This window comes from Eschscholzia californica, unplaced genomic scaffold (genome assembly GCF_041429995.1).
Source record: "Eschscholzia californica isolate CP2 unplaced genomic scaffold, dmEscCali1.0.p SCAF_5, whole genome shotgun sequence".
Classification (NCBI taxonomy): Eukaryota; Viridiplantae; Streptophyta; class Magnoliopsida; order Ranunculales; family Papaveraceae; genus Eschscholzia; species Eschscholzia californica.
The window spans coordinates 10460674-10480374 of NW_028238472.1; the positions used below are offsets into that span (position 1 = coordinate 10460674).

At 38.0% G+C, this 19701-nt stretch overlaps 3 protein-coding genes and 2 pseudogenes across 19 annotated transcripts; 4 read left to right on the forward strand and 1 right to left on the reverse strand.

Moving 5' to 3' along the window:
- Positions 1-543: 543 nt before the first annotated feature.
- LOC147536969 (nucleotide pyrophosphatase/phosphodiesterase 1 pseudogene) lies at positions 544-2712 on the forward strand (annotated as a pseudogene). The gene is made up of 2 exons (XR_015224997.1): positions 544-2497; positions 2565-2712. The product of XR_015224997.1 is annotated as a nucleotide pyrophosphatase/phosphodiesterase 1 pseudogene (transcript).
- A 15-nt stretch (positions 2713-2727) lies between these two features.
- LOC147536970 (signal recognition particle subunit SRP54 2-like) lies at positions 2728-7026 on the forward strand. The gene is made up of 9 exons (XM_086639646.1): positions 2728-3002; positions 3272-3371; positions 3499-3652; positions 4763-4913; positions 5008-5156; positions 5507-5607; positions 5746-5903; positions 6330-6444; positions 6632-7026. The coding sequence occupies exons 1-9, from the start codon at positions 2925-2927 to the stop codon at positions 6775-6777; spliced, it is 1152 nt and encodes a 383-aa protein (XP_086495772.1). The 5' UTR covers positions 2728-2924; the 3' UTR covers positions 6778-7026.
- A 1012-nt stretch (positions 7027-8038) lies between these two features.
- Positions 8039-14121, forward strand: LOC147536971 (signal recognition particle subunit SRP54 2-like). Of its 15 annotated transcripts, none has more exons than XM_086639657.1 (7): positions 8039-9038; positions 10991-11141; positions 11237-11385; positions 11735-11833; positions 11972-12447; positions 12950-13004; positions 13701-14121. In XM_086639657.1, exons 2-4 carry the CDS (start codon positions 10995-10997, stop codon positions 11787-11789), a joined length of 351 nt encoding a protein of 116 aa, XP_086495783.1. In that variant the 5' UTR covers positions 8039-9038; positions 10991-10994; the 3' UTR covers positions 11790-11833; positions 11972-12447; positions 12950-13004; positions 13701-14121. The 15 variants fall into 15 exon arrangements, with proteins under 15 accessions (XP_086495783.1, XP_086495785.1, XP_086495787.1 ...); XM_086639659.1 differs by lacking the exon at positions 13701-14121 and having other exon boundaries at positions 11972-12051; positions 12252-12447; positions 12950-13155; XM_086639661.1 differs by lacking the exon at positions 13701-14121 and having other exon boundaries at positions 11972-12023; positions 12249-12447; positions 12950-13155.
- LOC147536972 (nucleotide pyrophosphatase/phosphodiesterase 1 pseudogene) lies at positions 8382-10259 on the forward strand (annotated as a pseudogene). The gene has a single exon (XR_015224998.1). The product of XR_015224998.1 is annotated as a nucleotide pyrophosphatase/phosphodiesterase 1 pseudogene (transcript).
- LOC147536973 (uncharacterized) lies at positions 13857-19291 on the reverse strand. The gene is made up of 4 exons (XM_086642717.1): positions 18203-19291; positions 17897-18097; positions 16148-17110; positions 13857-13979 (listed from the first exon to the last, which is right to left on the reverse strand). Exons 1-4 carry the CDS (start codon positions 19289-19291, stop codon positions 13857-13859), a joined length of 2376 nt encoding a protein of 791 aa, XP_086498843.1.
- Positions 19292-19701: the final 410 nt, after the last annotated feature.

A 19701-nucleotide genomic window follows, 5' to 3' on the forward strand; every position in this document is an offset into this window, starting at 1 on the left:
ATGGACCTTGAGCCGAATTTCGTTACCGAATTTTGTAACCGATTGCAGTCAAACTAGATTTACCAAGTAAGTGGAGATGTGAGGGCATCAATAACACTATCTGAATGGGCCTTTAGAACTTCCCGTATAGTTTTGTGGCTGCTTCAAATCTACCAACACCAGTCCCCTCTTATTTGTTTTTATTTTTATTTTTGACAAATCGACTACGATCTACATTAGTCGCTACAAGGCATTGATACATCATGAAGATGTGATGAACATGATAACCGCCTAATTAAACTATAATGAAAGAGGCCTAAAGTCCGACAACATGAAAGAGGCCTTAAGCCCGACAAATTTATTATATTATTTACTATATATATTATTTAAATTACATGGAATAAATTTTGATGGTAAACTGCTTTCACCGATACTCTATCCCACGACCTCATGGGCTTAAGAGAGGTGTCGAACAGCTCCATGGAGTCCCCTCTTATTTGTTGAGTCCACCAACACCAACCTTAACAAACAAATATCAATCATAACCCAACAACCAAAACTTCCATTCTACTCAATAGATCTCAATTTGCTCTCCAATATTACTGTAAACCAACCAACCGATTCATCAACTAATTCTCTCTCTCTCTGTCTCTCTAGAAATTGTGTGGAATTCTTCTAAGTATTTTTCTCCAGAACCTATTTCAACCCAACTAACAATCTCTTGAGATCAATTCTATGTTTGTTTTAAATTTTTAGTGTAAGAAGGAAAAGAAGCAAAAATCTCTTAATGGGTACTGCTTCTTTTTCAATCTTAACCCCATCATCAAAACCACCTACAGAGGAAGAAGAAGAAGAACAACCTTCAACATCTCTTCTATCCTCCAATGACAACCCTAGATCTTCAAATCTTCTTCTTCTTCAAAATCCAAAATTGACCATCATCTTCATTTCTCTCTCTATCATCACTCTCATATCTCTAGCAACATCCATTGCTTTTGCTTTTCTATACTTCTCATCTTCTTCATCTTCATCTTCTCTCTCCTCCAATTCTTCAACTCCCCAAGACCAAGACCAACCCAAAGCTCGTTCTCTCACTAAACTCAATCATCCAGTTGTTCTCTTAATTTCTTCAGATGGGTTTCGATTTGGGTATCAATATAAAACCCCAACACCCAATATCCATCGTTTGATTAATAATGGAACTGAAGCTGATTTGGGTTTAATCCCTGTTTTCCCAACCCTAACTTTCCCTAATCATTACTCCATTGCTACTGGTCTTTACCCAGCTTACCATGGTATAATCAATAATCATTTTACAGATCTGGGTACTGGTGAAACTTTCTATATGGGAAGTCATGATCCTAAATGGTGGTTAGGAGAACCTATTTGGGAAACTGTTGTTAAGCATGGATTGAAAGCTTCTACCCTTTTCTGGCCTGGTTCTGAGGTAAAAAAAGGTTCTTGGAATTGTTCTTTTGATTTATGTAAACATTATAATAGTTCTGTTCCATTTGAAGATAGAGTTGATACTGTTTTAGGTTATTTTGATCTTACTTCTGATGAAATACCTGTGTTTATGACTTTATATTTTGAAGACCCAGATCAACAAGGTCATAAAGTTGGACCTGATGATCCAGAAATTACAAAATCAATAACAAGAATTGATAAAATGATAGGTAGATTGATAGATGGATTAGAAAAAAGAGGAGTTTTTGATGATGTTAGTATAATTATGGTGGGTGATCATGGAATGGTTGGTACATGTGATAAAAAAATAATCTTTCTTGATGATTTAGCACCATGGATCGAAATTCCGACTAATTGGGTTCAAACTTATACTCCATTGCTTTCAATTAAACCTCCACCTGATACTTCTGCTTCATCTGTTGTATCCAAAATGATGGAAGGATTAAAATCGGGTAAAGTCGAAAATGGGTTGAATTTGAGGGTGTTTCTTAAGGAGGATTTGCCCGCTCGACTCCATTACTCTGAAAGTGATCGAATCCCTCCGATTATAGGGTTACTTGAAGAAGGATTTAAGGTAGAACAAAAGAGATCGAAGCGGAAAGAATGTGGTGGATCACATGGTTACGATAATGCTTTCTTCTCTATGAGAAGTATTTTTATTGGACATGGTCCTCAATTTGGTAGAGGTGTGAAAGTTCCATCTTTTGAGAATGTACAGATATATAATTTGATTACTTCAATTCTTAAGATTCATGGAGCTCCCAATAATGGAACTGAAACATTTTTGAAATCCATTCTTTTGCCTAGCTCATGAAGCATATAACCAGGCATATATTGACTATATCGATGATTGATCTGTAAGTACAGATACCCAAATTAGTGAAGCCTCGGAATTGCTCGAAATGGTGTTTGTCAATGCTACCCAGGATCAGATCGTGTTGGTATTTTACGAAGTATACAGATGACACTCGGTCATGGAAGTAAATTAGGCCAAGTTATGCCGACGAAAAGAGTGTTCCTTTGGAGGTCCAAGAAAAGTTATTAGATGAATGTTTTATACTTAAACATTTCGAAGAAAAGAGTGTCCCTTTGGAAGTATACAGAATATGCAAGAAAAGAGTCCATTTTATGTTGTTCTTTCCATTTGACGAATTTTAGTTTTACAATCATATATAGTTGAATGTTTTACACTTAAACGTAGCATGTCTTATTGCATATTCTATAAAATTTGAGCATCAATTTTGTAAAATTATGGGTTTTGTTCAAGGAAGAATTTATGAAAGGTAAGGAAGACTATCTATATGTACAAGGTTAGGTCAAGTTCGGTACCAAGAGGCTGCTGGCTCTTGCAGCTAGGCCTGAAATTCTTAAAGAAGAACACGTTTGTGGCATTTCTATGAAACAATTACCTAACTTGTTTAAACGAAATTACCAGGGCTTTATTGAAAGCTGATGTTCAATTTGATCTCGTTAAAACCATGAAAATTAACATTAAGAAGATTGTTAATCTTGACGATCTTGCTGCTGGTCATAACAAACGCAGAATCATCCAACAGGTGCACTTTCATCTTATCATGCAAATCTTAATTTACTTCAAAATTTATTTTTTAGGGTTTTTCAAGAACATGTTAGATATGGGTTTTATCAATATAGTTGAATTTGTGAAGTTTCTAATTGAGGTGCAATCATTGGAAAACTGTAGTAACCTGGGCATGAAAATTTCTTATGAATGTAGCAAACTTAGCATGACAGAATCACAAAGACTTCATTGTGTCTTTTAGGTTGACTAGTGTAATTGTGTAAAATAGGGTTTTCTTTGTTTCAGGCCATATTCAATGAGCTCTGCAAAATGTTGGACACTGGGAAACCTTCTTTCACCCCCAAAAAAGGGAAACCAAGTGTTGTTATGTTTGTTGGGTTGCAAGGTAGTATATCTTTCTTGTATTTTTTTTTGTTTGTTTTTGGAACGCTTAAGGTGATCTATAATTCGTTCATGGTTTATATATGTGTTCGTGATGTTAAAATTTTGCGGGGTTTCTTTAAAATATCCAGGTTCTGGAAAAACAACAACTTGTACAAAATACGCATATTATCATCAAAAGAAGGGTTATAAACCAGCCTTAGTTTGTGCGGATACGTTTAGGGTTGGTGCTTTTGATCAATTGAAGCAGAATGCAACTAAAGCTAAGATTCCATTTTACGGAAGGTTATACTCTTTCTCTCTCCATCTTTTGATGTCATTTGATATAGGTTAGGCCCCCTGTTATATTTAATTCCGTCTAACTCAAAGAATAAAAACAAGATGGTTTTGAACAGTTGTTGGGTAGAACATGCTTGGATTGACATTTGATTTCATTAGAGTTTGATTGAGCAGACAATGATCTCGTGTAATAGAAAGATGGCTAGTTATCAATTAGTGAAGCAGGTTCTAAGCAGTACGACTTGGCCAAGTCAGCCGAGTGACTTGGGACTCGGCTCGGACTCGGACATACACCCAGCCGAGTCTCACCGAGTTCCCGAGTCTAGACTCTAGGGTTAGCCTGAGTGACTCGGGTCTGACTCGGGTCTGACTCGGTTATGATTATTTCTCCCTTTATTTGTCAAATATGAATGTTGTTTTTGATATTCTAGTTATTTAGTTTTATAGTTTATACTTTAGTTACTACAATAGAAAATTAGCTTAGTAAGACTACGAGTTTTTGGTTCTAGTTAATAGTTATTACTGTACTGTTAGAGTACGAGTCTACTAGAGTGGATATTTAGTTGTTCCTAACTCCACTGGTAATTTAGTGTTGATTTTTGAAGTTCGAACTTGATTGTATTATGAATTATCATGTTAATCGTATTATATACATAAATTAGTAACTACGTATGGGTAGTAAACACTAGACAAAAGAAACAGGGAAGCTATGGGCAGCATTCAGCAAACTTATGAAACAGGAAGCTGAAATATTGACTTGGGCTGAATCGGTTGACTCGCCCCCTGACTCGGACTCGGACCTTGGCCGAGCCGAGTCTGAGTCTGAGTCGTACTGCTTAGAGCAGGTTGTGCGTACGATGGTGATAGCATTAGTTTGATTTTTAGGTTCTATATTCCTGTATTCAAAATTATTTGATTTCTATTGCCTTAGCATATGTGGGATACTTTTCGTCAAATCTAGATTTATTTATTGTATTATTAGAACGCCATACAGACGAAATAGTTCCACTTTCATACTAGGCGTACTTCTGTTCAATATATTCAGTTCCCTCCATAACTTTTTTGTTCATCTGTTTTTTTAACATATTGTCATATTGACTTGGTTGTCACTTACAGCTATATGGAGTCGGATCCTGTAAAAATTGCAGTAGAAGGTGTAGAGAGGTTCAAGAAGGAAAATTGTGACCTTATTATTGTAGATACTAGTGGTCGCCATCAACAGGAAGCTGCTCTCTTTGAAGAAATGCGCCAGCTTGCTGAAGCAACGGTATTCTCTCTCGTTGCTGTTACATCCATTCTGAAGTTTTATGTGCTGCATGTTAGGTTGATGAATGATAATTCTATTTTTATGAATGTTTCAGAATCCAGATCTTGTGATCTTTGTTATGGATAGTAGTATTGGTCAAGCTGCATTTAGCCAAGCTCAAGCATTTAACCGAAGTGTTTCAGTTGGTGCTGTGATTGTTACAAAGACTGAAGGTGCTGCAAAAGGAGGAGGTGCTCTTAGTGCGTAAGTTCCTCTAATAGTTCATAGTCTCTGTACCTCAGTACTTATAATTGAACCAGCAGCCCTTCATATAATATCAAGATTACATGATGCTATGTCGAATATATACTCATCACTTGCCCGAATTAGCTTATAGATTTATTAAATGTAATGTTAAAATTTAATTTTTATTTTCGTGCAACTTCTTCGAAGTTGAGTACCTCCAAAGGCACTGGAATTTAATAAAACGTATCTAGCAACAATTGTTATTGTCTCTCGTGGGCTTTGGTATATTGAGTTTTGCTTGTTATTAGTTGGCATTCCCTTGTTGTCATCCATGCAGATATTCTTACTTGATTCTACTTATTGTGCAGCGTTGCTGCCACGAAGAGTCCTGTCATATTTCTTGGAACTGGAGAACACATAGATGAGTTCGAAGTTTTCGATGTTAAGCCGTTTGTGAGCCGACTCTTAGGTGATGTTAATCTTTAACCTCTTGATGATGTATTAATTATGCTCTGTATAGTTCCTTGGGTGTAAATAACTTCATGAATTTATTTAATACACTGAAAAGTTTCTCCAATTACTGAACTCCATGTTTCCTGTCAAATAGGGATGGGAGACTTAACTGGCTTTATGGACAAGATTCAAGAAGTCGTGCCTATGGATCAGCAACCAGAACTCTTACAGAAGTTAATCGAAGGAAACTTTGCACTACGAATTATGTATGAGCAATTCCAGAACATTCTCAATATGGGTCCGATTAACCAGGTTTGCAATTGCTTCATTCTATTTCAGTTTCAGTAACTCCATTCCATGAATTTTATAAGCCTAGTGAAATATAATATGAAATCACACACTTCATTTTGTAATAGAAACGTTCAACGCAATCGCCTACTTCATATTTACTCTACTTCGCAAATTATAAACTCCTATATATGCAATCAATCAAGGCATTTAATGAGACTGAACTTCAATATCAGACCAAAACTACAAGAATAGACTTCTGTAAAAATGAAAAACTATTGCAAAAAACTAGTTTCTACCCCTTATTTCACCATTTCGGTGTGCTTGCAGTAGTGGGACAACACAGACTAGGCTATATTTGCTTGTTCACTTTTCTTTCATATGATACACGTTTTCCCATGTTGTTATTATACCATCAAATTAACTATGTTGTTCTTGTTGCTATTGTAGGTTTTTGGTATGCTTCCTGGGTTTAGTTCGGAGTTGATGCCCAAGGGTCATGAAAAGGATAGTCAAGCAAAGATCAAGCGTTACATGACAATGATGGATTCCATGACAAATGAAGGTACTGTTGGGTTAACACAATCTGATTTATATTGTTCTCAGTTCTCAAACACTTGTCTTATCCCAGTAAATGCTTTCAATTGGGATACTTTCCTAATCAAAATTATGCAATTTAGAGACATGGTTCCTGCTTGGTGAGATAATGTTTTCAAGTTACCTGACATGACATTTACACTTTCTTATTTCAGAGTTAGACAGTACCAACCCTAAAATCATGAACGAGTCTCGAATCATGAGGATAGCTCGGGGTTCAGGTCGTCAAGTCAGAGACGTCATGGAGATGTTGGAGGAGTACAAAAGACTCGCTAAAATCCTTTATTGGTTAAGATTATAGCGGTTTGTGTCAACACTTGGTTGCCCAAGTGGTTTAGAGTGTTGACATAAACTCCACAAATCCTGGAGGTCCCGGGTTTGACCCCCAGAAGAGGTGGAATCTTTGAGTTATTATGGCACAAAAATGATGTAGTTGGGCTTTAAGCCTATTCTTGTTAAAATCTTTGATGTATCAATGTTATTGTAATAACTATTGTAGATCGTAGTCAATTTACAAAAAAAAAAAAAGATTATAGTGGTTTTTGGAAAACTTGGGCCGAGTTGACATAAGTTCCCTACATAATATATTTTGGAAAGTTTCAGGGGGCGCCTCCTTGTAGTGTTTAAAAGCAACTTCTTCTTCGATCGGATTCTTCTTCTTCAATTATTTTTCTTCGATTCCATTCTCCACCACTCAACCTAAAATCTTAAGCTTATGTCTCTAAGTTGGATTTTGTGAGCAACACAACTATAAAATTGGGATAATTTTTGAAGCGTTACTTCTCTCTCACGAATCCAAATTAGACAATTTTAGTGCTTTTATTTGTTTGTTATTGAAATCAGTTAGACTTAACTATCGTATAATAGTTTGACCAAGTTTTGTGGAATGATCGATTATGGGCTAAACAGTAGGATCAAACTGTTTTTTTTTGTAGAAAATACAGTTGGCTTCAAATCGATTTTGTGGCTGAACCTTATCTCCCCTACTGTACAAAACTCATACCGTTGGAGTTGGGTCAATAGGCCTTGAGTCGAATTTTTTTGCAAAATTTGACACAAGTCCACCAATTTTTAAGACGCCTCGTACTAAATACAGTCAAACTAGATTTATCAAGTAAGAGGAGTTGTTGGGGCGTCAATAACACTATATGGATGGGCCTTTTACAACTTCCCATGTAGTTTTTTTTTTGTTGAACAGTGAAATATTATTAAGTAGAATACCATGACAATTCATTGTAACTAAAAAACACGAAACATTAGTCCAAGTCTTAGATCTATTCTGTATGCGAGCCCATTTAGCTAGTTTATCTGCCTGGATACTGAGCATTCTCTTGGCATGGCTGAATTTGACGCTTTCGAGACTGTTCCTAATTTCTTCGTTTTTTCTAATGTGGATCATCGATTGCCATTGAATTTTGTGTCTCGGGTTTTTCAGGTGCTTGATGGGATTGATATTATCGCTTTCGACAATTATCGTGTGGTGTTGGTTTTCCTCCGCTCAGGTGAGCGTCTGGAGAATAGTAATTGCTTCATTTTCTTCAGTGTTTCTAGCTCGGGTCGATGTTACTTTCTTAACTCTAATAATATTTGTAAAAGAAGCATCCCCAATATTAGAGTCCACCAACAGCAACCTTAAAGAAACAAACATCAAACATCAGCCAACAACCAAAACTTCCATTCTACTCAATAGATCTCAATTTGATCTCCAATATTACTGTAAACCAACCAATCCATTCATCAACTAATTCTCTCTCTCTCTAGAAATTGAACTTGGATTCCACTCCATTTCTTCTAATTACCTTTCTCTAGAACCTATTTGAATCCAACTAACAATCTATTTGAGATCAATTCTTATGTTTGTTTTCAATTTTTGGTGTAAGAAGTAAAAGAAGCAAAAATCTCTTAATGGGTACTGCTTCTTTTTCAATCTTAACCCCATCATCAAAACCATCTACAGAGGAAGAGGAAGAACAACCTTCAACATCTCTTCTCTCCTCCAATGACAACCCTAGATCTTCAAATCTTCTTCTTCTTCAAAATCCAAAATTGACCATCATCTTCATTTCTCTCTCTATTATCACTCTCATCTCTTTAGCAACATCCATTGCCTTTGCTTATCTATACTTCTCATCTTCTTCATCTTCATCTTCTCTCTCCTCCAATTCTTCAACTCCCCAAGACCAAGACCCACCCAAAGCTCGTTCTCTCACTAAACTCAATCATCCTGTTGTTCTCTTAATTTCTTCAGATGGGTTTCGATTTGGGTATCAATTTAAAACCCCAACACCCAATATCCATCGTTTGATCAATAATGGAACTGAAGCTGATTTAGGTTTAATTCCAGTTTTTCCAACCCTAACTTTCCCTAATCATTACTCCATTGCTACTGGTCTTTACCCAGCTTACCATGGTATAATCAATAATCATTTTACAGATCTGGGTACTGGAGAAACTTTCTATATGGGAAGTCATGATCCCAAATGGTGGTTAGGAGAACCTATTTGGGAAACTGTTGTTAATCATGGATTGAAAGCTTATACCCTTTTCTGGCCTGGTTCTGAGGTAAAAAAAGGTTCTTGGAATTGTTCTTCTGATTTATGTAAACATTATAATAGTTCTGTTCCATTTGAAGATAGAGTTGATACTGTTTTAGGTTATTTTGATCTTACTTCTGATGAAATACCTGTGTTTATGACTTTATATTTTGAAGACCCAGATCAACAAGGTCATAAAGTTGGACCTGATGATCCAGAAATTACAAAATCAATAACTAGAATTGATAAAATGATAGGTAGATTGATAGATGGATTAGAAAAAAGAGGGGTTTTTGATGATGTTAGTATAATTATGGTGGGTGATCATGGAATGGTTGGTACTTGTGATAAAAAAATAATCTTTCTTGATGATTTAGCACCATGGATCGAAATTCCGACTAAATGGGTTCAAACTTATACTCCATTGCTTTCAATTAAACCTCCCCTTGATACTTCTGCTTCTTCTGTTGTATCCAAAATGATGGAAGGATTGAAATCAGGTAAAGTCGAAAATGGGATGAATTTGAGAGTGTTTCTTAAGGAGGATTTGCCCGATCGACTCCATTACTCTGAAAGTGATCGAATCCCTCCGATTATTGGGTTACTTGAAGAAGGATTTAAGGTAGAACAAAAGAGATCGAAACGAAAAGAATGTGGTGGATCACATGGTTACGATAATGCTATCTTCTCTATGAGAAGTATTTTTATTGGACATGGTCCTCAATTTGGTAGAGGTGTGAAAGTTCCATCTTTTGAGAATGTACAGATATATAATTTGATTACTTCAATTCTTAAGATCCATGGAGCTCCCAATAATGGAACTGAAACATTTTTGAAATCCATTCTTTTGCCTAGCTCATGAAGCATATAACCAGGCATATATTGAATATATCGATGATCGATCTGTAAGTACAGATACCCAAATTAGTGAAGCCTCAGAATTGCTCGAAATGGTGTTTGTCAATGACTCAATGCTACCCAGGATCAGCTCGTGTTGGTATTTTACGAAGTATACAGATGACGCTCGGTCATGGAAGTAAATTAGGCCTAGTTATGCCGAAGAAAAGAGTGTTCCTTTGGAAGTCCAAGAACAGTTATTAGATGAACGCAGTCCATTTTATGTTGTTGTCCTTTCCATTTGGCGAATTTCAATTTTGCAAACATATATAGTTGAGTGTTTTTATACTTGAAACATCTGCTTTTTGTATAATTTGAACATCAATTTTGTAAAATTATGGTTTTTGTGCAACCAAGAATCTATGAAAGGTAAGGCTGGAAGCTGGATGTACAAGGTTAGGTCAAGTTTGGTACCAAGTCGTTGCTGGCTCTTGCAGCTAGGCTGCTAGGCCTGAAAGTCTTAGAGAGAACACATTCTTGGCATTTCTATGAAACAACTACCTAACTTAACTCTAAGCAGTGCCGCTCGCCGACTCAAGCCTCACGCCTCTCATAACTGGGTTAAGGAATGTAATTTTGTGAAGCTTTTGTAGGCACTTTTGGTGACGCTTTTTTGCTGGTAGGTAGGGGCCCTTCTGCAAGCATTTTTAACAACACTTCGCTTGGAGAGCACGAGAACTTTTAGTGATGCTTTTTAAACACTACAATATCTGTTATATGATCTCTAAACACGTCATGAGGGAAGAAAGTGGAACAATAAAACTCATCATTCCAAAATATCGTGCGTTGCCACGTCAAAGACAATCGTAAGGATAACATTATGAAGCTGTTAAAGATTTGGGCTGCCATCCATGTTGTGTGTTCCGGCCTTTGCTAAGATTTAAAACAGAAAATGTGCACAACCATGTGGGCACCAAACTCTATCCACATACTACCTGTTTTTAGTTACACATGTGATGTCTTGTAGTACTACTCTAAAACCAACATATGCACAACCACTTGCTAAAAAAAACTTTGGTAGACCTCCTTTTGCTACCAAATAATGGTAATTTCTGAAACATTTGTGTGGAACCCTCCTTGCAGCTATATGGAGTCGGATCCTGTAAAAATTGCAGTAGAAGGTGTAGAGAGGTTCAAGAAGGAAAACTGTGACCTTATTATTGTAGATACTAGTGGTCGCCATCAACAGGAAGCTGCTCTCTTTGAAGAAATGCGCCAGCTTGCTGAAGCAACGGTATTCTATCTTGTTGCTATTATATCCATTCTGAAGTTTTATGTGCCTGCATGTTAGGTTGATGAATGATAATTCTATTTTTATGAACGTTTCAGAATCCAGATCTTGTGATCTTTGTTATGGATAGTAGTATTGGTCAAGCTGCATTTAGCCAAGCTCAAGCATTTAACCGAAGTGTTTCAGTTGGTGCTGTGATTGTTACAAAGACTGAAGGTGCTGCAAAAGGAGGAGGTGCTCTTAGTGCGTAAGTTCCTCTAATGGTTCATAGTCTCTGTATCTCAGTACTTATAATTGAACCTGCAGCCCTTTATATAATATCAAGATTACATGTTTCTATGTCGAATATATACTCATCACTCACCCGAATTAGCTTATAGATTTATTAGATGTAATGTTAAAATTTAATTTTTATTTTCGTTCAACTTCTTCGAAGTTGAGTACCTCCAAAGGCACTGGAATTTAATAAAGCGTATCTAGTAACAATTGTTATTGTCTCTTGTGGGCTTTGGTATATGGGGTTTGTTTGTTATTAGTTGGCATTCCCTTGTTGTCATCCATGCCGATATTTTTACTTGATTCTACTTATTGTGCAGCGTTGCTGCCACGAAGAGTCCTGTTATTTCTTGGAACTGGAGAACACATAGATGAGTTCGAACTTTTCGATGTTAAGCCGTTTGTGAGCCGACTCTTAGGTGATGTTAATCTTTAACCCCTTGATGATGTATTATTCATGCTTTGTATAGTTCCTTGGGTGTAAGTAACTTCATGAGTTTATTTAGTACACTGAAAAGTTTCTCCAATTACTAAACTCCATGTTGCCTGTCAAATAGGGATGGGAGACTTATCTGGCTTTATGGACAAGATTCAATTATAAATCTGGTTGTAAGCGATTTTTTCTAACTAGTAAATGGTATGCAGTCACTTAGATACATTACTAGTAAACGGTGTTCATCGTCTAACTAGTAAAATAGTCACTTAGATATAGTTTTTCAACTTGAGTTCTTCATTGCTACGACTACCTTCTCGGGAACTTCCTTATGGTAACGTGGTAATGTCATATGAAGTAGGTAAATTTTGATGGTCTAGTCTCACATCTCGAACTTGTAGCAGATCCTGGGGGGAAGTATGAAGCCTTAGAGAAGTATGGGAAGGATTTGACAGCTATGGCACGGGCAGGGAAGCTCGATCCAGTTATTGGAAGAGATGATGAGATACGAAGATGCATACAGATCCTCTCAAGGAGAACAAAGAACAATCCTGTACTAATTGGTGGGCCAGGTGTTGGGAAAACTGCAATATCAGAAGGGTAAGTGTTTTCACTGTATATAGGTACATAAAAGACCCTACAGAGCTGAGGTCTGTACATTGGCCCTAGTCCAACCTAGTTATGAAGACTTCAAAACTAGGGCTAAATCAGTCGCATCTGTTCATGTGGCTGGCTGTTATGTAAATATTGACCCAGTCATTTCAGCATTTCTAAGTGAAGCCTCGTGCAATTCATTATAAATGAAGCAATATTTGTTGTTTGAATTCATACCTGTGCGTGCTGGTGACCCCGCTGTGAAGGCTTTGCTAGGTTCGCTTGAGTTGTTGGTCCTAGCCTCCAAGGTCTAGATTGGGGCTTGGTAACCCAGAACCAAAATGATTTGTTTCGTTAAGCTTATTTCTCTTTTTGTATACACCTCTCGCGTTTCAGGAAACTAGTATGCATTTCTTTGGTATTCTAGCATCAGATAGGATAGTTAAGCCATCGCCGACATTAGTTGACATTGTTATGATATATTCTTGCTTGGTTTTATTTGTTTCAGGCTTGCCCAGAGAATTGTTCAAGGGGATGTTCCTCAAGCTCTGATGAACCGCAAGGTAGGGCTTTATGTTTTAACTGAATTGCGTAGGAATGCTAATTATTTTATGTATTTGAATGATAAATACTACTACTCCTGACCTGATCTTGTCAGCTTATAAAATTTTATAAAGTTTGAGTGAATGATAAATGCTGATTGATAGGGGTCTACATTCTATCAGAAAAGAAACATAACTACCTATTTTTGATTGTCGAAAAGATAAGATAAAATTAGTATGCATTACTGTGACCATATAGAGCTACTTTCAAAGGAGAGTGTCGAAAAGATAAGATAAAATTAGCGGTTCTCAATTTTCTTTCCTTGTCGGCTAAGGCGAACAATTGGATGCTTTTGGTATTCAATAATTATTGTACTTTTCACTGTAAGGCTTTGATGAAAAAACTGTAGCTTTTAATGCTTTATGCGTCTCGTTGCTGTTAGCTTAACGCTTGTACATCTAATTTATTGAAACTTTCTCTTCAAAAGGGGAAAAAAATGTGGAAAACCTTGAAAAAAAGTTTTCTATTGGTTCTTCCAAGAACAGTTATTAGATGAACGCAGTCCATTTTATGTTATTGTCCTTTCCATTTGGCGAATTTCAATTTTGCAAACATATATAGTTGAGTGTTTTTATACTTGAAACATATCATTTCTTACTGCTTTTTGTATAATTTGAACATCAATTTTGTAAAATTATGGTTTTTGTGCAACCAAGAATCTATGAAAGGTAAGGCTGGAAGCTGGATGCACAAGGTTAGGTCAAGTTTGGTACCAAGTCGTTGCTGGCTCTTGCAGCTAGGCTGCTAGGCCTGCAAGTCTTAGAGAAGAACACATTCTTGGCATTTCTATGAAACAACTACCTAACTTAACTCTAAGCAGTGCCGCTCACCGACTCAAGCCTCGCGCCTCTCATAACTGGGTTAAGGAATGCAATTTTGTGAAGCTTTTGTAGGCACTTTTGGTGACGCTTTTTTGCTGGTAGGTAGGGACCCTTCTGCAAGCATTTTTAACAACACTTCGCTTGGAGAGCACGAGAACTTTTAGTGATGCTTTTTAAACACTACAATATCTGTTATATGATCTCTAAACACGTCATGAGGGAAGAAAGTGTAACAATAAAACTCATCATTCCAAAATATCGTGCGTTGGATCATTTTACAACAAACCTAAGGCCACGTCAAAGACAATCGTAAGATAACATTATGCAGCTGTTAAAGGTTTGGGCTGCCATCCATGTTGTGTGTTCCGGCCTTTGCAAAGATTTAAAACACAAAATGTGCACAACCATTTGTGCACCAAACTCTATCCTCATACTACCTGTTCTTTAGTTACACATGTGATGTCTTGTAGTACTACTCTAAAACCAACATATGCACAACCACTTGCTAAAAAAAACTTTCGTAGACCTCCTTTTGCTACCAAATAATGGTAATTTCTGAAACATTTCTGTGGAACCCTCTTAAAATTTTTAAAATTAGAGAAATACAAGAGGAAGAAGAAAGCAATTTGAAAAACTTAAACCCTACGAAAATGGCGTTTCAAATTAAGATGTACATGACATCCAAGGTAATGGAGCTAAAAACCCATAAATATAAGTTGCCGCTTTGGTGCATCGTAAAAGTCTCCATGACTTAATTTTTTTTACTCTTCTTCCTCCATCCTCCCACAACCACTGAGGACCACCACCTCCTTCTGCAACAACCACCACTATTTTCTTTTCTTTCTCTCTCTATATTTCCTCTCACTATTTTGCTGAAGGGTTTTTCGAGGGTTTTAGATTCTCGATTATGGATTTCGTGGTTCGTATTAAGTTTGAAGGAGGAACAAGAGATATAATTATCAAAGGTGATTTCATTGATAGACTTGGGTACATATTTATAGAGATTACAATAGGGTTTGTAGAGAAATAATAAATAAGGAAATATTACAAAGAGGAAACAATTAAAATTACAATTGCTATATTATGTATTTCTTTCTATCTTGGGGAGATATCTTCTAGATATCTTCCTTTTCTTCAATATACTTCAATACCCCCCCGCAAGTTGGAGCAGGGGAAGGAATCTGAATCAAGCCCAACTTGGAGAGTAACCGATGAAATGGATCCGAACCAAGTGGTTTCGTAAAGATGTCAGCTATCTGATCGGCAGAGCGAAGGTGAGTCGTCTTAATAAGACCAGATTCAATTTTCTCCCGAACGAAATGGCAATCGATCTCGATATGCTTTGTTCGTTCGTGAAAGACAGGATTGGCGGCAATGTGCATAGCCGCCATATTGTCACAGAAGACCTGAAAGGGTTATGGAATTGAGACACGAAGGTCTTGAAACAAATATTTCAGCCACTGCAGTTCCGCAGTGAGTGTAGCTAGAGCCCGATATTCTGCCTCAGCCGAGGATCGGGAAACAGTCGGTTGTTTCTTGGACTTCCAAGACAACGGACTGGAACCAAGCATAGTGAAGTAGCCGGTGGTCGAGCGACGGGTGATGGGACAACTAGCCCAATCAGAGTCGGTAAAACCAGAAATAGTTAGAGTGCTGGACGAAGAGAGAAGGAGGCCATGATTCATGGTGCCTTTCAAATAACGAACAACTCGAGTAGCCGCATCCATATGATTGGAGTGGGGATTTTGCATGAATTGACTAAGGTAATTCACAGAAAATGAAATGTCAGGACGAGTCACCGTGACATATAAAAGTCGACCAATAAGACGCCGAAACGAAGTTGGATCGTCTAATGGCGTACCATCAGTAGGTAATAACTTTAAGTGTTGTTCCATAGGAAAAAGACTTGGTTTAGCTCCGAGGAGACCCGAGTCGCGAAGAATGTCCAACGTGTATTTGCGTTGACAAAGGAAAATGCCTTTTGGGGAACGAGATACTTCGATTCCAAGAAAGTATTGAAGTCGTCCAAGGTTTTTAAGAGAAAAACGTTTCTCGAGACGTAATTGAAGAGATGAAATTTCCGAGGCATTATTGCCGGTGATAATGATGTCATCTACGTAAACTAAGACGTAAATGGCAGTCGGACCATCAAAAAAACAAAACAGTGAATGATCAGAAGATGACTGTTTAAAACCTTCAGCTTGTAAGCCGGTAGAAAATTTGGCAAACCACTGTCGAGAAGCTTGTTTTAATCCGTAAAGGGATTTGTGCAAGCGACATACTTTGTGGTCACCAGTCTTGGAAAACCCAGGTGGAATAGTCATGTAGACTTCTTCATCCAAGTCACCTTGGAGAAAAGCATTATTCACATCCAACTGATGGAGGGGCCAATCTTTAATGGCAGCAACGGAAAGAAGTGCACGAACAGTGACCAATTTGGCGACTGGGGCGAAAGTATCATGATAATCGATGCCTTCTACTTGGGTATAACCCTTGGCAACGAGTCGCGCTTTATGACGTTCAATTGATCCGTCAGAGCGGTATTTGATTTTGTACACCCATTTACAACCAATTGGTTTCTTTCCCGGGGGTAACGGAGTTAATGACCAAGTTTGATTTTGTTCAAGAGCTTGAATTTCCTTATCCATTGCAGCACGCCATTCTGGAAAAGCCTTGGCGGTGGAATAGGATGTGGGTTCTTCCGTATTGACAACGGAAGTAAGAAATGCTCGATGGGAAGGGGTGAATTTTTCAAAACTGACATAGTCAGTTAAGGGATATTTGGTGGAAGTCGTAGGTGCAGTAGTACAAGAACAAAGATAGTCAGCCAGATGGGCAGGACGTCTCGTTGTACGGACTGGTCGAGAAGAAGGTAAAGGTTCTTCGGGAGAAGTAGCTGAAACCGGGGTGGTGTCAGAATTCGAAGGTGAAGGTTCTTTCGAAGGAGAAGCACCTTGCAGAGGGGAAATACCTTGCGAGGGAATAACAGAGTCAGAAGGAAGCTCGGGAGATTCCTCCGAGGAAGAAGCAGCGGAAGATGAGGAGTCTAACACAATAGGTGGGATGGGGGTCGCGTCAGTGGAAGAGTGTGAATGGTCGTCGACCAAAGACGGGAGAATATACAAGTCCGGATGAGGCGAGTGGGTATCGTCGATGGGACTGAAGTAATAGGCGTCCGATGAAAGCGGAGTGAAGGAGGTAGGTTCAGAGAATGTCGATTGACGTTCAGCGAAAGGGAACCTATCCTAAAAAAAACGCACGTTCCGGGAATCATAAAGATTGTGTGTCTCTAAATCGTAAATGGTGTATCCTTTCTTCCCAGGCGGATAACCAACAAATATTCCAGGTTTAGCTCGATGATCGAACTTATTTTGGATGTTGGTATTGGTTGCAAAACATAAACAACCGAAAACTCGGAGAGCTAAGTAGTCCGGTGGAGAATCATATAATATTTCATAAGGAGATTTGTATGAAAGTATTGGAGTCGGCATTCAATTGATTAAATAGGTTGCCGTTTTTAAACATTCCCCCCAAAATTTTAAAGGGAGATGTGCTTGAAAACGCAAAGCGCGAGCAACATCGAGTAAATGACGATGTTTACGTTCGACGACACCATTTTGTTCGGGTGTGGAGACGCAACTGCGTTGATGGAGAATTCCATGAGAATGGAACCAAGTTTGGAGATCATTGGATAAGAACTCGGCTCCATTATCAGAACGAAATGTTTCAATCGGGTTTGAAAATGTATTTTCAGGACTCGAGGATATAGATTTAATCTTCTTATGATATTGTTTAGAAACAAACTGAAAAAAGAAGTTTAAATGTGTTTTAGTCTCAGACTTGGTTTGCATAAGGAATGTTCAAGTAAATCTGGAGAAGTCATCAACAAGTGTGAGGAAATAACGCTTGTTGGTTAAAGATGGAACCGGAAAGGGTCCCCAAATATCAGCATGAATAAGTTGAAAAGCAAAAGTACTAAAACTACTACTTTTATTAAAAACCAACTTAGATTGTTTTGCCATAGGGCATACAACGCATTCATGCGACTTATTAAAGGAAATAAACGGGAAACGTTCTGATAAAGTACGTAAACGGCCTAAATTAGGATGTCCAAGTCGACGGTGCCAGACGTCGATTGACTTATTCAAAGCAAGTGCAGTAAAATTCCTACGGAGAATGTAGAGTCCATCAATAGCATCAGCCCGACCAATCTCCTGATGATTTGAGATCGTCTGAAAAAGGCAATGAGTTGAATCAAAATAAATACCAGATTTCAAAGATTTACAAGTCTGATTTACAGACATCAAATTAAATTTGAAATTAGGAATGTAATAAACTTGGTCAATAGAGAGAGAGTCGGAAAAGACGACTCTGCCAATGTATTTGACTAAGTAAGTCGCTCCATCAGGAATTTGAACATAACAAGATGGTGGTGCTAAAGCATAAGAGCTAAAAGCATCTAGAGATAAGCAAACATGGTTTGAAGCACCACTATCAACAATCCAAACAGAAGGGTGAGATAGGGAAGTACCTGACATCATAGCAGAACTGGAAGGAGTTTGTGCATTGATAACTGCCATAATGCGGTCATAGTCTTCTCTGGTAAGATTTGGAGCTGGAGAAGAGCTGGAACCCTGAGAAGTGCTACGGGCACCACCTGGACGAGGGGGGCGACCATGTAGGAGATAACATCGATCAACAGAATGACCGAGACGTTTGCAATGAGTGCACATTACATCTCTGTTACAAGTGTCAGCAATGTGTCCATGAAGGTTGCACTTAGTACAATAAGGACTAACTCGCTTATTTTTCGGGCGAGGTAAATCACTTTCTTTCAACTTGTTAGCAGCCGTGATCTTAGCGTTGAAAGCGTGAAAGTCAAAAGGAGCATTGATCTTATTTTTCTGCTCTTCTTGAATGACCAAATTATATACCTTGGCTAGAGAAGGTAGTGGTTCCATGAAAAGTATGTTATTGCAAGTCGCAGAATAACGTTCATGAAGACCCATGAGAAATTCAATCGTACGCGAGGTAAGATGATATTCAATAGTTGTTTTGCCAACAGGGCAAGCACATGAAGTGGGTGGAATGATAGCATCCAATTCGTCCCAATAAGACTTCAACTGAGAATAATAAGCTGAAATAGTCTGGTGCTCCTGAGTAAGGGCATAAATCTTTTTCTTCAGCTGATAAATGTAGGTAGCGTTAGACGTAGCAAAACGCTCCTTCAAATTCTTCCAAAGATCAAAAGCAGAAGCCGAACGTCTCGTGCTACGTCGGATTTCCTCGCTGACAGAATTGGATATCCAAGCAGCCACCATGGTGTCACAACGGGTCCATGCATGAAGTTGCGCAGGATCCGTCGGTTTAGGGAGCGACCCATCGATAAAACCTTGCTTATTTTTAATGATAAGAGCATCATGCATACTGTGAGCCTATTCAGCATAGTCTGGACCGGTAAGAACGGGATTAACACCAACAGAAGTGGCATTGTCCGAAGGATGCACATAATAAGCCTCACATATTTGTTGAAGAGGAGGAGTAGTGTCTGTCATCGGTGGAGTGTCATCTGAATTCGAGTTCAGATCACTGATGTTGGCAGATTGTCCAGAAGTCATTGTTCTGTAAAGAATAGAAGAAAATAATCTATTTTAAAATCAACGTCACAATAATATATAAGGGACGGTTCAGAATTTGCACAACTAACAGAAGTGTCGGAAAGAAAAAAGGAAGTAGGTGCTGTCTCAAATAGTCCAAACAGAAGTGTTAGGAAATAAAAAGGACAGCCCAGAATGTCACAACTTAACAGAAGTGTTGGGAAGTTAATATGACAGTA

What these genes read in the sequence shown, in the direction of transcription:
- LOC147536970 (XM_086639646.1), top strand. Translation starts at nt 2,925, where the DNA reads ATGAAAATTAACATTAAGAAGATTGTTAATCTTGACGATCTTGCTGCT. An exon ending in AACGCAGAATCATCCAACAG is followed by an intron (nt 3,003 to 3,271) that starts GTGCACTTTCAT and finishes TCTTTGTTTCAG; the next exon opens with GCCATATTCAATGAGCTCTG. An exon ending in GGAGGAGGTGCTCTTAGTGC is followed by an intron (nt 5,157 to 5,506) that starts GTAAGTTCCTCT and finishes CTTATTGTGCAG; the next exon opens with CGTTGCTGCCACGAAGAGTC.
- LOC147536971 (XM_086639654.1), top strand. Translation starts at nt 10,595, where the DNA reads ATGCTTTTTAAACACTACAATATCTGTTATATGATCTCTAAACACGTC. An exon ending in GCCAGCTTGCTGAAGCAACG is followed by an intron (nt 11,142 to 11,236) that starts GTATTCTATCTT and finishes TGAACGTTTCAG; the next exon opens with AATCCAGATCTTGTGATCTT. An exon ending in GGAGGAGGTGCTCTTAGTGC is followed by an intron (nt 11,386 to 11,734) that starts GTAAGTTCCTCT and finishes CTTATTGTGCAG; the next exon opens with CGTTGCTGCCACGAAGAGTC.
- LOC147536973 (XM_086642717.1), bottom strand. Translation starts at nt 19,291, where the DNA reads ATGCATGATGCTCTTATCATTAAAAATAAGCAAGGTTTTATCGATGGG. An exon ending in ACTCTCTCTCTATTGACCAA is followed by an intron (nt 18,098 to 18,202) that starts GTTTATTACATT and finishes TGCCTTTTTCAG; the next exon opens with ACGATCTCAAATCATCAGGA. An exon ending in CCAAGACTGGTGACCACAAA is followed by an intron (nt 13,980 to 16,147) that starts GTATGTCGCTTG and finishes AAATGCTTGCAG; the next exon opens with AAGGGTCCCTACCTACCAGC.